The 14,018-nt window shown below is 44.1% G+C and overlaps 1 protein-coding gene across 1 annotated transcript; it reads right to left on the minus strand.

Annotated features, from left to right (window-relative positions):
• Window positions 1–825: 825 nt before the first annotated feature.
• LOC115003709 (sine oculis-binding protein homolog) lies at window positions 826–13,704 on the minus strand. Its single transcript, XM_029425609.1, is given in 8 exon segments — window positions 826–3,290; window positions 5,461–6,744; window positions 6,746–7,351; window positions 7,589–7,684; window positions 9,036–9,187; window positions 10,165–10,359; window positions 10,658–10,787; window positions 13,380–13,704. Coding segments are annotated over 7 exon segments (2,547 nt in total). The 5' UTR covers window positions 13,473–13,704; the 3' UTR covers window positions 826–3,290; window positions 5,461–5,469.
• Window positions 13,705–14,018: the final 314 nt, after the last annotated feature.

Here is a 14,018-nt window from a genome sequence, read left to right on the forward strand (position 1 = left end):
CTTCCGGTTAAAACTATCAAACTAAACCTCTCATAGAACATTACACCTCAAAAATAAATGCTACTGCTTATAAAGTTAGCCAATAAGGAAGATGGTAAGAATAGTCAGAATAATAAATAATAATTAAAAAAAAATACTATATATATATATATATATATATATATATATATAACTATATATATATATATATATATATATATATATATATATATATATATATATATATATAACAAATAACCATTTAAAATAGTAAAAACTCATCATAACACATGCTCATGGGTCAAATTGATGAATGCTTTTATTATGAAGGCAAATCCTGCGTCCGGTTTATACTGTCTAAATGTGGGTGACTTGATAATTAAAGGAATTCTATGTCATTTGCTTGTTTTCCGGTGTGGGCCCGTACTGATAAGTGCTTTTTTAGGATTCCTGTACTGCAGTTTTAGTCTTTCCCCTGTGAATTCTCCCAGGCCGGGTTACTGCTGGCCTCCTAAATACCTCCAAAGTGCTCCCACCGAGCCCTCACCCAGCCGGAATTCCTGTTCTCTTATCTCATTCATCTGTTTTACCGTCACAGCTCAGGGCCTCGACCAACTTTCAGTATTTTAGGAATGCTGATGCGCAGCCACTAAAAATAGAAAATTACAGGGACCGCTTGTGAAAGGATCCTTAGCTACAGCTCAAAACCTTGATAATTGTTTTATGCGTGTAAATGAGTTAGGATAATACAGGCCTACATTTAGATTCAGAAGGTTACAACACAACACAATATCAGTTCTATAGATACAAAATGAAGAACTGTGAAAACAGACCACATTTTCTTGCTCTTAGAATAACTTTTATTTATTTTACTTTACAAAGAGGTCTCCACCAAAGCTCCCGGTTACTGAATCTATATTCAAATACAAACAATCTGTGAATAATCTATTCAGTGGGCTAAATGTTTAACAGGGGAGGTCAGAAAGTACCAATGAATCTCAGGCAACAACAGCAACAACATTTCTGACACAAAAGGTTTTTTTTGTCCAAACATTGGATTAGCACACATACTGTTTCAGGTCAGAAATGGCAATGATTAAAATGTGCAATAGAACCAACAATGGCAGTCTTTAACAATGTCTGTTTCGGCCTCTGGCATCAGAGTAGAAGACCACTTGTTGACACCACAGCTATTTGCATGGAGTGATGTCATCACTGTCAAAGTCCCCTGGCCAGCCGAGGATGAAACTAACATAATGGCATGACCTGTGGTGAAGATGTAGGCTGGAATGAGTGGGGAGAAATGTGTCGCTGCTGTAGGCACACACACACACACACACACACACACACACACACACACACACAGAGACACACACACACACACACACACACACACACATACACACACACACACACACACACACATACATACATACAAACTGATAAGCATGTCATTTTGGAATGATGGCAGGGGTGGGACACATTTGGAGTTATTCTAGGAGTAGGTCATGATGATTATTTATCCCAGGTAACTGTTGAACTCTTCATTAAGAAGAGGCTTTGAAGGGAACCCTGGGTCTTGTTGACACTGCTATGATTTTAGGCAATATTAGGATGTAAAGAGAAAATAATGGCAACGAGATGTGGAGGAAAAGCTATTGACTTGGCATTGGCTATCAGTCTATCTGTTCTGTGTACTCATATGGGTTTGAGCAGGCTGCCTATGGGTCTCCTGGTGCTTTCTTGTCAACTAAGGGCAGGTGCAAAGTTACAAAGGCAAACACTGCTCTCTAGTGGGGATACAGTATATAAACATAAAGACAAGGGTCATTTAAGAGCTTCGGCACTTACAAAATACAATCACAGAAAAAACAAATGAAGAAATAAAGCACTTTTTTTTGTGAAAATCTACAGATGCATCATCCATAAATTAATATAACATCAAATAGTATCTGTGTAGAGTTCAACAAGAAAAACTGAAATCTTACAATGGGACAAGTGTTGACACAGCCTTGAAGTGATCTATCCGGATCACATCTCATGAGGTATCCCCAACAGCTGGAAACTGTAATACTGATTGCTGCATACTACAGCATGTCATGGTTGAGTATAACACCACATTTGGTAATATTACCAGCCTAATTTTTAGAATAGTCTGATCAGATCTAGTGACATAAAAAAAAATCTGAATCAGGATCAGGTAAACTATCATGTGCCATGCATAGCACTTGGTGCTAAAAGTGATTTGAATTCTGATTTGCTGTCAAAGCAGGTCAGGTGAAAGGTCAGGGACCAGCGTCATCAGGACGACTTAAGTGTCCACATACCATCTCAGCTACTGTAGATCAGTAGGTGTCAGCTCATATATTCTATCTCATTATACTTTGTTTTAGAGGAGGCAGAGGGAGCATCCATCCTCCTCAGAGCCAGGCTCTCTACCCACAGTGTATAAACTGCCAAATGATAAAGTCCTAATCTCAGCAGAATTTCTCTCACAGTAATCACAGGCATTCAGTTGTGAGGGATCAAGCCTCAGAACTAGTGTGTTACTGTGTACTGTATTTAGATTGGGCAGCGAGGTGGAGGGGAGAAAGGTATACTATATTCCTGGCTGCCGGTCAAAAAAATAAAAAAGCTCCTGAAGTCTGAGACCCTGTCGGCCAGGTAACCCAAAACCTGGAGTGGGGAGTCAGCGTGGGATATGGGGAGAGGAACAATGTGGCTCTTTGTACGGGCCGGGCAGGGAAAACAAACCGTTTCCCCTGGAAAGAGATCATGTTCAGGCTCCATCTGAGAAGACCACACAAGGCTGATCAGAGCCCTGTCTGCTGCATGGAGCAAGGATAGGAGGAGGAGGAGGAGGAGGAGGAGCGCATCTGGGCAGCCACACACACACACACACACACACACACACACACACACACACACACACACACACACACACACACACACACACACACACACACACACACACACACACACATACACACACACACTTCAGGGCAATGTCAGACAGGGAGAAGATCTGAGATGCTCCATATCAAGCGATCACTGAACACAACATAACACACCAGCAATACTCTTTGGTCCAAGACAAAACGTGTGACTGTGTTGTGTTCTTCCCCCACGTTGACTTGTGATAACATGGCCATCTGGACTGCTTCCTGGGTTGGCACCCTGCTGGTCTACAGGCAGAGCACTCTGGTGGGCTGACAGGCTGAGGGACAGGCCGGAGGGTGTGAGCACTGGTGTTGTCCACAAGAGGGCGTGGCACTGAATCTGGCACTGCCATACAGTGTTAAACAGGGAGTCTGTTCATTAGGTGGAGAGAGAGGGAGAGGGAGAAAGAGTGGTGAGATGTTATAGATTCTGGGCTGATTCTAATTTCGATTTCTAGGATATCTTATATCAACCCCTCCTGCTCTGGACACTCATTCCTTAATCCACCTATTCTACATGAACGCTGAGAATGAGGCTTTTAGTCGTGTCTACACTCAGATAACTGTCGCACAGGGCACAATCAAACCAAGAACATCTGGCCTCTTTCTCTCTCACACACTAACACAGACTTTCATTCAAACACACACATATTAAACGTAAACAGACGCACACACACTGTCATGTAAGGGCCAAACCAGGGTTCTGTACTCCCTCTGTCCCATTGCGTTTTAGTTTCAAACGCTCAGCGAATACCCATGTGGTGGGATCGGATTACATGGGGCTATAAAATATCCCAAATAAAGGCAAAGAAAACTGAGACGAAAAAAATGGGCTGTTTCCTGAGGTGAAATCCTTCACTTGGCTGCTGATTCTGTCAGAGTGGGAGATTTTTTAAAGACTTTTAGCAGTGGAGACAATGGAACAGGACAGCAATGTTCGGCTCAGAGCACAGAGGTGGCAAGCTAAAGTAATTCGCATACGGCGGGCAGCTCCCATTTCACACAAGGCAGGGCCATAAATCCGTCTGCACGACACAAGCAGCATGCTGTGATTTCATATGTATTGGTTACTAAGGGGACGCATGAAGCCACAACAAATGACAGAGAGTAATGGTTGGAACTCATTTAATGAAAGGGAATCTTGCGACTTTGACACAAAACATCTGGGGTATAAGATAAAGGTTTATGTTGTGTTTTCTCTATCAACAGCCATCATTTTAAAGCAGGCCAGTTGAAATCTAACCTGTAATAGCAGCAGATTAATGTCATGACATACAGTAAAATGGTAACATGATCTTGTTATGGTGAGATACCAGCAGGTGAGGGCAACGAGTGGTGTTACAGCCATTTGGACTACCAATCAGGCAAGTGAAATCAAGAGGCCCTTTGATTGGTCCAAAGTAAGGAGGATTTTCTGCTGTACTCTAACAACAACATCTGGTTGGCAGAGGACAGCGGTGGTGAGTGAAGAAAAGGGAAAGGATTGAAAGGGGAGAGGAGAGTAGAGTGCTAAACTCATACATGGGAGAGAGACGAGCCGAAGCCAGAACAGGGTGTCATTATGACATGTGTAATCGAAACGCTCTGGTTCTGCCCCTGTGTTTTCTAGTGAAGCCCCCAGAGCTCTATCACATGAGGGCTGGCTCTCATGTTCACAGCGCCTTATAGTCTGCCTGACAATCACCTCTGTCTCTACAATGACCTCAGAAACGTGTCTGCACTGCCTCACCGTTCATACTGCAAGAAGCAAGAGTTTGACTTTGGGGTCACACTTTATCAACCTCACTTGATCTGTCTCAGTGTCAGTTTGGACAGATCATCCCATAACCTCAGGTCACAGTTTCGATTTAGCAGCAGCCATCTGTTCTTCACCTAGTACCTTCTCATACATCGCAAACGGCTCTGGATAAAAACATCAGCTAATTGGTGAAAATGTAGAAATCTCTCTCTCCCTCTTAAACAGACACATACTCACATATCTTGGCAAAATGTTCCCTACAAAACAGGCTGCCAAGCAAACAAAGCATTGTGACTGTCAGGTTGTGGTGAAGTGATTGCCTTTCAAAGTGACTCTCACTGCCTGTGCCCTCCACCTCCTTTCCCTGCTGTAACCTTAGAGCCCAAAGGAGTGCCAGGTTACTGGGATTCTCTCTCTTTGGCGCCATGCTGTTTAGTGACCATGCGCATACTGTGATACCTGTGATTAAGCTTGCCCTGTGTATGTGTGTACGCGCACATTTTCCAATCCCTATTCAAATGCTGTTTAAAAACAATTGCTGGTTTTTAATTTAACCAAAACAGAATACCACATGGGTGGGATTTGCCACACAGAACAAAGCAACAGGATTTAGGAAGTTTATGTAAATACAGATAGGGTCAATTTGGTATCCTACTTAAATGTACCTCACAATCTCTAAAATGCAGTGAATGCCAGTCAATGTGGCATTTCTCCCTTCTTTCAATGTACAACTCAGTAATATTAGATATAACAGCTAGTGAAACCAATTATATCTATACTTTGCCTTGTAATAGAATCTCTCACCTCCATCCTCTACTTATTCTGATCACGGATTCGTAAGCATCGCCTCTTCAGAGCTGGCTCCATGTCTCCAGCACTGGGCATATTAGCAGGGCTCCGCAGGCTACCCTTGTCCCTGAGTTTGGGCAAGAGCAGCGGGGTGGTGGTCCCACCTGTCTTTGGCGCTGTGGGCAGGGCATAGGCATGGTCCTCATCAGGAACATGGGGGTCCTCTCCTACTTCCACGACTACTGCTAAGGGCTCTTCTGACAGACTGACTGGGCCCTCAACCCGCACTGGGCCGACAACAGAGCACTTGTTCTCTTTGATGGCCTCCAGCTCACTGAGCGCAGGGTCAGGGGGTGGTGCTGGTACTCTCTTGGGTAAGGAGGAGTCCGGACTGGCCGGTGTGGATGAGGAGGACATCCCATTTGGACTGTGGTCATGAGATTTGAAAGCAGAGCATCTGGCATCATACAGATGGCCGCTCCCAGTAGGGCTGGGTGGGGTGTGTGAAGGTGGAGTGTGAGTGTCCTGGTGGTGGTAGACAGTGTCAGGTGAAGGGGACTGTGGTAGAGGAGGGGTGGGTCTGATGATGTTGTGAAGCCCTGATCTGGTACCCTGCCCAGTTCCTGACTCTCTCAGCCCTGACAGGTCCACCACTCCATTGGCACTGGGCTTTACTTGGGTCCTTTGAAGAACCCTTTGGATAACTTGTCGCTCTGACTGCTGTTGCTTAAAGTCTGTCAGCCCCTCTGACCCTGAGGCTGAGCAGGGGGATTTGTTGTACTGTGCTCTCGGGGAGGATGCTCCACTGTGTTGTGTGGATGTTGGGGACGGGAATGGCCTCTCTGATTTAACCCAATCTGTGTTGGGCTCACTTGGTGAGGGGAGACCTTGACTCAAGGTTCCACCCAATTTGTTGGCTATCAATCTGCTGAACGCTTCAAGGATCCCTGGAGATGGCAGCCTGGTATCCCTGGATCTACCTCTGTCTACCCCATCTGGCACAGGTTGAATAACTCCACTGTGACTTGGAGTTTCTAGGGTTGCCTTGGCAGGGTATGGAATGGGGATAGGAATGGGTATGGGGACAGGTAAGGGAACAATAATGGGATAAGGCACCAGGACAGTGGGTTGGGGCAGAAGAGGGCTAAAATTAGGAATGCCATAGTTCATCATGTGAGGCATTGGGATAGGACCTCTTTGCATCATGTTCAGAGGAGGGGAGTGCAAGCCAGGGAAGTAGGCTCCTGGGAAGGGATGCATCATGCCAGGGGGATTCATTGAAGAGGTTGGGTGCTGCAGGATGAGGAGAGTGAGGAGGTCTGTAAATAGGGCTTGAAGGGGGGCCTGGGTGTCTGGTAGGGTTAACATGAGGGCTTTTCATGCTCTGAGCATGAAGAGGAGGTCTGATGAAGGGCATGTGGATTTGAGGTAACGGCTGATGTTCCAAAGGGGGACGAGGATGAAAGGTAGCATGGTGGGGTGATACCGCCACAGCAGGAGGAGGAGGCTGGATGGGTCTCTCCAGGCTCCTCATCCCAGAGACAGGGATCTTTGAATTAGAAGAGGAGGCCTCTGAGGGGGATATGGAGGTGGATTCTGTTGATCCATGGATTGGCGTAGGCCCTCTAGGGGAAAGATTTCTATGACGAGCTTCTCCTCCACTGCTGCTGCTGCTCCAAGATTCAGGAGTGAGTAGCTTTTGCCCAGCCACAATGGTGTCCGCCCGCCCCTCCTGGCTGGTTCTGTTTGGGCTGGAGCTGGTGAGAGCTGCACGAGCTTCTCGGTAGAAAACATCCATCTTGTACTGATTCAGACACTTGGTGCTGCAGAACTGGAGTCGTTCCTCCCCAGATCCAAAGTCCAGGTATTCTTTAGTGTGACGGACATGCTTGCACCAATCGCATACCTGTGGCACAGGGGAGAGAGACTGTGGAGGGTCATTGAAGTGATAGGTTCTAGATGAAAACTTTAAGACCTTTGTACAAATATGCAGTAATGGGAGGCTGACTATATCCCAACCTCTTAAGGTAAGAAGAACTCAAGCTACATGTGTATTAAGCTGTTTACTCATGTCATTTTATAACACATTCATAATAATACTTTACATTTGAAAAGAAAAGATACATTGATAGTGTCCTCTTACTCTGACATTGCTGTTTATCTTAAGCACCAGTCTGGGCGAGTCCTCTGTATGGGGGTGCTGGGGAGATCTCTCACCGTGGAGGTCTTCATCTCTGGCCTGACATAGGAAAACCACAGTATGACACACATGACATGAACCCTGTGAAGCGGTTTTTCAGCTCTGAGTTTATCCTTCTTTTGATGGATTTATTCTCCAATTCATGATGATGTACTGTAGCTGTGGATTGCTTTAAATAAAAATGCTACACTGGAACTAGTCTGCGGTCATTAAACCAAATTTGGGCTTCTTACATAACAAGTGCAGAAAATAGCTTCGAATTAATCGCTTTGTCATCAAGGTTAAAAGCAGTTTCAACTTTAGGCATGGCACCAAACCCTAAAGGTCAGTACAACAAAGGGAAACCACTGTGTTGTGAAACAGATATGATTCTACAACCAAGTAGGGAGATAATGCAGGTGATGTATTGTCATATTATTAATGGCCTTGCCAGTATTAATATAGGAAATTCCTCTTGATTCGTGTAAGCTGATCTGCTGGAGATCTGAGTTCTCCCCCATCTCTGTGAGTAGTGTTGAGTTACGAAACATGAGGCAGCTGAAGGTAAGGTATGCACTGAAAGTGGACACCTCGCCTAGGCCTCATGGCTTTCCTCTTAGACAAGCAGCGACAAGCCAACGGCAATGCTTTCCTCCCCGCCTCCGAAAAACTAGAAGGCTTGTTGCGCGCAGAGTCTGTTCAGCCCTCCTTTTTGTCTCTGTTATCGTGTGAATAAACCTATCACAGTATAAACAACAGTGGGGGTGAAAGGCGATATAGCTGCTTGTCACACCGCACCTCTAAAGAGGGTATATCCATGTCATAATGGAAGGTGAAAAATGACGGCAATGTGCATCAGAGCGGTTCTCCATAGTTGCAGCTTTCCTGTCCTCCAGACCAGAGCCACTTAATGGCCGGCCCCTCCTCCATTAACGCGAAACTGATACTAAGTGTCCTCTACAAACTTTGACCTCCCTTCCTCCATTCCTACACTGGGTCCTCCATAATAACTAGAAACTGTGCTCACAGAGATCCTCCCTTTTAAAAGTTCTGTAAATTAATCCATCAGTTATGACCTCACATGATCAGGGGTTTATGTTTCAGAAGGACTGTTTAACTGCCAGAAACCACTTGATGCCTTGACGATAGGTCTCCTGTGTATCGAGAGTGACACAGCTGGCCCAAACTCTGTCCATATAAAGTACTTGTATGTGTGAGTGGATGTGCATTTGTGTGTGAGAGTCTACTGAATTCAAAATTCTAAAATATAAAAACAAATCTACAGTTCTTTACCATATAGATATCAGGATTTCCAACATCTCACCAATTATGTACAAGCTATATCTAAATGTTTGTGACTGCAAACAGTGATGCTGATAAGTATTGCATAACATTTTTGTTTTCAACTAACCTTATTGCGTTTGAAGTAGGCCCGTCTGCAGGCGGCAAAACACTTCTCACTGCAGAAGCTCTTGAGCTCTGAACCCATACATAAAGAGTAGCGTTTTACCCCTTCCTTCTGGCACCAAACACACACTATCTGCACATTCTGTACATCTTCCACTGCAGGGGAAAAGCAGAAAAAAAGTTTAAGGTCAACTATTGAGTGCAATTTGCATAACTGATCTTTTAGCCAGTTATCTGATCAAGTATGTTTGAATAATATCAGTATGTTAGAGAATCATGAAATCCAAAACTTCAAGAGGGACATATCCCACTGTGAATTAATTTAAGAAGTACTGGGGCTATATTCTTTGAGGGAGGCCGGAGATCCTGCTGCACCCCTGTTATTTCTAATTATCTGCATCACTGCTTTGTGTGGTCCATAGGTATATGGACCCTGACACATGTTTAAATTGTTTTTGGCTTTGTACTCTGGCATATTGAAATGAAACAATGCCTTAGGTTCAACATCGAGTGTTATACTGTACATACAGTATATGTACAGTATACAGAATATGTACAGTGCTGCAGGACAATGCAGGAAAGGGTAACAATTCCTACGCTGTTCAACCTGATGACACTCTCAAACCTTTTTGAAAATAAGCACATATCTATTTTAATCATTGTTTAATTTTAGACCCAAGATGCTGGAGTAAACTTTCAAAACAACAGAAAATTAAATTGAACCTTATTTTAGACACATAGGTTCATATCAGAATATGTTACTACACTTGCACAACTTGTTCACATTAACTGAGCTGACTCCTCCTGAGCTTCAACTAGCTATTAGTGTGATAGCAACACAATTTCCAAAGTAATTTATCTCAGTATTGTTTTTTACTTAGAGCAATAATACATTGACTTAATACTATATTTAACAGTGTGGTGTTAATCTCTAGAGAGCTTCTACAAATGTGCAGGAGCCATGATGACATTTCTGAAACCCATATTTACCCCATCCACATTCCTGACCCTGCACTCTGACTTATCAAATACAAACACAATACAAGTTGTGGATTATTTGTGCACGTGTGAATCTAGGGGGCAACAACGCTATAAACTAAAATCACTTAATATGTAGTCCGGTAGCCCCATACCTGCTGATGGCTTTATAAGGGGGACAATGACAGGGGCACTCGTGTGCTCTTTGGATGTGGTCAGGGATGAACATGTTGAGGAAGAGGAGGGTGAAGAGGAAGGGACACTGGAGGACTCTCTCTCTCCACTCTTCATGGCGAGGACCGTGTTACCGACTTTGGTATCCAGGCTCTTGGGTTTTGGCAATGAGTTCTCTAAAAGACATAAACACAATATAATGCTATTGATTTTTCATGTAATATAATAGCATAAATCCACAGTATGGCTTACATGATACTGTAGTAACGTCTGTGCCAATAACAATGCCCTAGACTAACTTTTCAGAACAGTCGTGTTGAGAAACAATAGATGTATCTGAGTGAATGAAACTTGAGAACTACAGGAGAGTATGTCTAGTTAATTCATCTGCTCAAATGTCTGGACTGAAACCTGCAGAACCTGTCGGTGTAAATTCAAGAATAATCTGGTCTAACTGTTGACACCTGCTCTCACCTTTAAGCACAGACACATGCTGACGCCTCTCTCTGTAGTTTCTGATCTCGTTGGCCTCCGAGTCTCTGAGGTCTACCTTGTCGTAGCCGTACCATCCTAGAAGTTCGTTCATGGTGCTTTCTGCAAACGTCTGCATGAGAAAAAGAGGAAAAGAAATCACTGATTAACGCTCCATGTAAATGGATAGGGGTAACTGAGCCATAGCCTTCCTGCAAATGGGAAATTGTGACCGTACATCTTAGGGTTGTTAGTGGAACTTTTTATCCTATGTTAAACATAATCAGACCTTCCTACTCTGAATCAATGCAAGGGATTCTTTCTCAGCCCCGGCCCAGTTGGGGAAATGAATATGGGCACAGTGGAGTACAGTATGACGCTTTTTCCATGATGTATTCATGTTGTTTACTCTTGCTAAATCTGAGACGGAAAGGTTTAAAATCTAACACCAGTGTGAAATCTATGAATCATCCTTTGTTTATCTATTTTAATTGGAAAAAAGAGGGAGAAAAGAAAACTGTTTCCCGCAGATGGGATGTGTGATCCCCTCTTTCTTTTTTTTTTATTACGTCCAGATGAAAAAAAAAACAGAAAACACAAAGGTCTCTCTCTTTATCCACCCACCTCTCTCTGTGGCTTTGGGAGAACCGAATTGGAGGAGAAACCTGATCCGGAACAGGCAGAAATCAGAGCGGGACACCCTACACCACAGTGAGGTCCCACGGTTCTCGGAAATGCCCCACTCCTCTCCCTTCTTCTCTCTCCAGTGTCCACCACTCTCTCTATTCCTCTGATTTCCCTATCCCTCCCCTTGCCTCTCGTTCACTCCTCTGCCCCCCCCCCCCCCCTTCCCATCTTCACCATCCTCCCCATCCACCCCAGCACCTTCCAGCCCTGACACCCGACACAGCGCTGACTCTCAGGTTTCACCCTTTTCCAGCACAGCCAGTCTGCTCTGGTGGTGTTGTAGTGCTGTAGTTCTGACTGCACATTCTTTCCCCTGCTTTCCTCACTCCGACCTCTGCTCTGCTCTAGGGCCTCAAAGAAATGGATCTCTCCCTTGCTTGCTCACTTTCTGCTGTGTGTGTGTGTGTCTGGGAGAGTGTGTGGGTGAGTGCAAGCAGTCGTATCATATACAGCTAAATATGCCTAACGATGATTAAAGTTAAGTATCCGGTGTCTGGTGCTGCGCTCGGGTCTGACGTGGAGGGAGTAGGTCCGAATGTGGTGTTGAAACAGATGTATTACAGAGACAACACAAGGCTGGACCTCAGCTGAGCTAGAAATCAGTTTGCCTGCCTTCCTGTCTGTCTTTTTTTCCTCTGCCATCATTCATCTCTATGATTTTACTTTACAATTGAACTTAATGTTTCACATCACATCTAATTTGGGTATTCTTTCCTTTATTCATACAGCTCAGTTTCATTTAGTCTCTCTGTTCTCTTGCTAACGAAAGACGGGCATTTCTTCTTCTTTTTTTTTACCCAACCCTCCACTTCCCACAATATTGTTTTTGTTTCTTTTTGGCAGTTCAGACAAACATCTGCTTTGTGAGAGTGACAAGCCATATCCCAAACCACAGAGAGAGTCGCAGCCAAAGGCAACAAACCGGGGCCGACCCTGAGCTTCAGCCCAGGCAGGCTCACATCAAGAGGGGATATCGTTTCACATGTTTTGATTAAAATTAGTTAAGTTGTAACACTACACCTCCCCTGGATATCAAACGCTACAATCCAAACCACTTACACAAAAAGAACACATTTCCTCTCTCACGAAAAGGCCCAAATCCCCCCCCCCCCCTCCTCCCAAAGGAAAGTTGCTTGTCTATTTAGATTTCTGCGCTCTTGCTCGAAGGAGCTTCAGATATCCCTTACCACCACAGTCAATACTCTCAAATAGCCAGTGTCCAAACCCAAACAAAGCAGACAATCCATGGATTAGTTTCCATGCAGTAATGGGCTCATAATAGTGGGAGGGAATCATGTCTGTTACTGTGATTTAACTGTGACTGTCCTTTAAAGCAAGTAACAGATGAGCTTTTACGAAAGGAAGTGCCCTAATGAACATTATCTCTGAACACTAACTTTATTCTGATGTGATATTTACATTCTTTAAAATGGTGTCATAGTGCTTTAGTGTTTTTCCCAGTGTAAGGCTGAGGTAGGCTATTTGCAGGATATAAATGCCCTCTCTCTTTTGGGAGGCATGAGGGCTAGCCTCTGTGGTACAGCAAGTGTGCGCACCGCAAGAGCGGGGAAGAAGTGACGCACATCTGGATCTCCACTGGACATTACGGTGAGCGCGTCCGGCCACAGCTGGCCTGATATGGCGTCCCAAATAGCCAAAGGCCAACCTACTCTTATTCACTGCGAACCGCTATAATTAAAACGTCCTGTGTCTCTCCGTGTGACATTTCGAGATTATGTTTATTATGATTAATTAATTGTTCTCCAAGGAGTGCAAACTTTGAAGATCACAGTGATTTTTTTTTTTTGCAGCAAAAGTGGCTTCATGAAATATGATTGCTTACATAAAAGACACAAGGAGAGCATTGACTGAAAACAAATACAGTATGTGTCTGATTATTCCCAGCATTGATCTGTGCGCAGTCGACTCTCTCGCTCTGCTCTGAGTAGGAAGAGGTTGTGCGCGTACAAAAGTTATCGCTCGGTCAACACGTCTCACTTGATACACATATATTAGTGGCACACAAACTCACTCTCACCTTCATCTCCTGGTTGATCTCCCTTTTTACGGGGTGCGCAGGTTTCCTGCTGCGTTTATTTTCCGGTGGTCTCCCTTTCTCCATCTCTGGCATAGTCCTTGTCTGTCTGGATCCGATCCGGATCAGTGTTGGTTGTCAGCTGAAGAGTTTTTAGAGGAGAAGCTCAGAGTGAAAGCTGTCACTCCTGGTGACAGCGGCTGTCATTCCCGTACGTCTGAGTCCCTCATCTGGGGCTTCACACCATTCGAGTCCACTGAACATGCGTGCGCTCCGGGCTGGAGGGTCCGCCGCCGAACAATCTTCACTTCTCTTCTCCAACGCTGTCATGTATCTGCAGGTAACAAAGATAAGGCTTCCGGTTGGAACTTTCAAAGTAAATTGTTAAATACAACCCAACGTTAGGGATTTCTAAAGCAAATTAAGGACAACCAATGTTCACAATCAACATTTTTTTGGATTAATTATGGAGCTTTGATATTGGTATGAATTAAAAAATATATATTTAATGACTTATGACCAACATTAATTGACCTTTAGAAACTAAAACTTGATGCTAACTTCTTGATGCTAACCATTTTTTCATTTCAAATAATAATCCCAATTGAAGTCCAATTTAATATTAACAGCATTGTTGTCACA

This window comes from Cottoperca gobio, chromosome 24, assembly GCF_900634415.1.
Source record: "Cottoperca gobio chromosome 24, fCotGob3.1, whole genome shotgun sequence".
Lineage (NCBI taxonomy): Eukaryota > Metazoa > Chordata > Actinopteri > Perciformes > Bovichtidae > Cottoperca > Cottoperca gobio.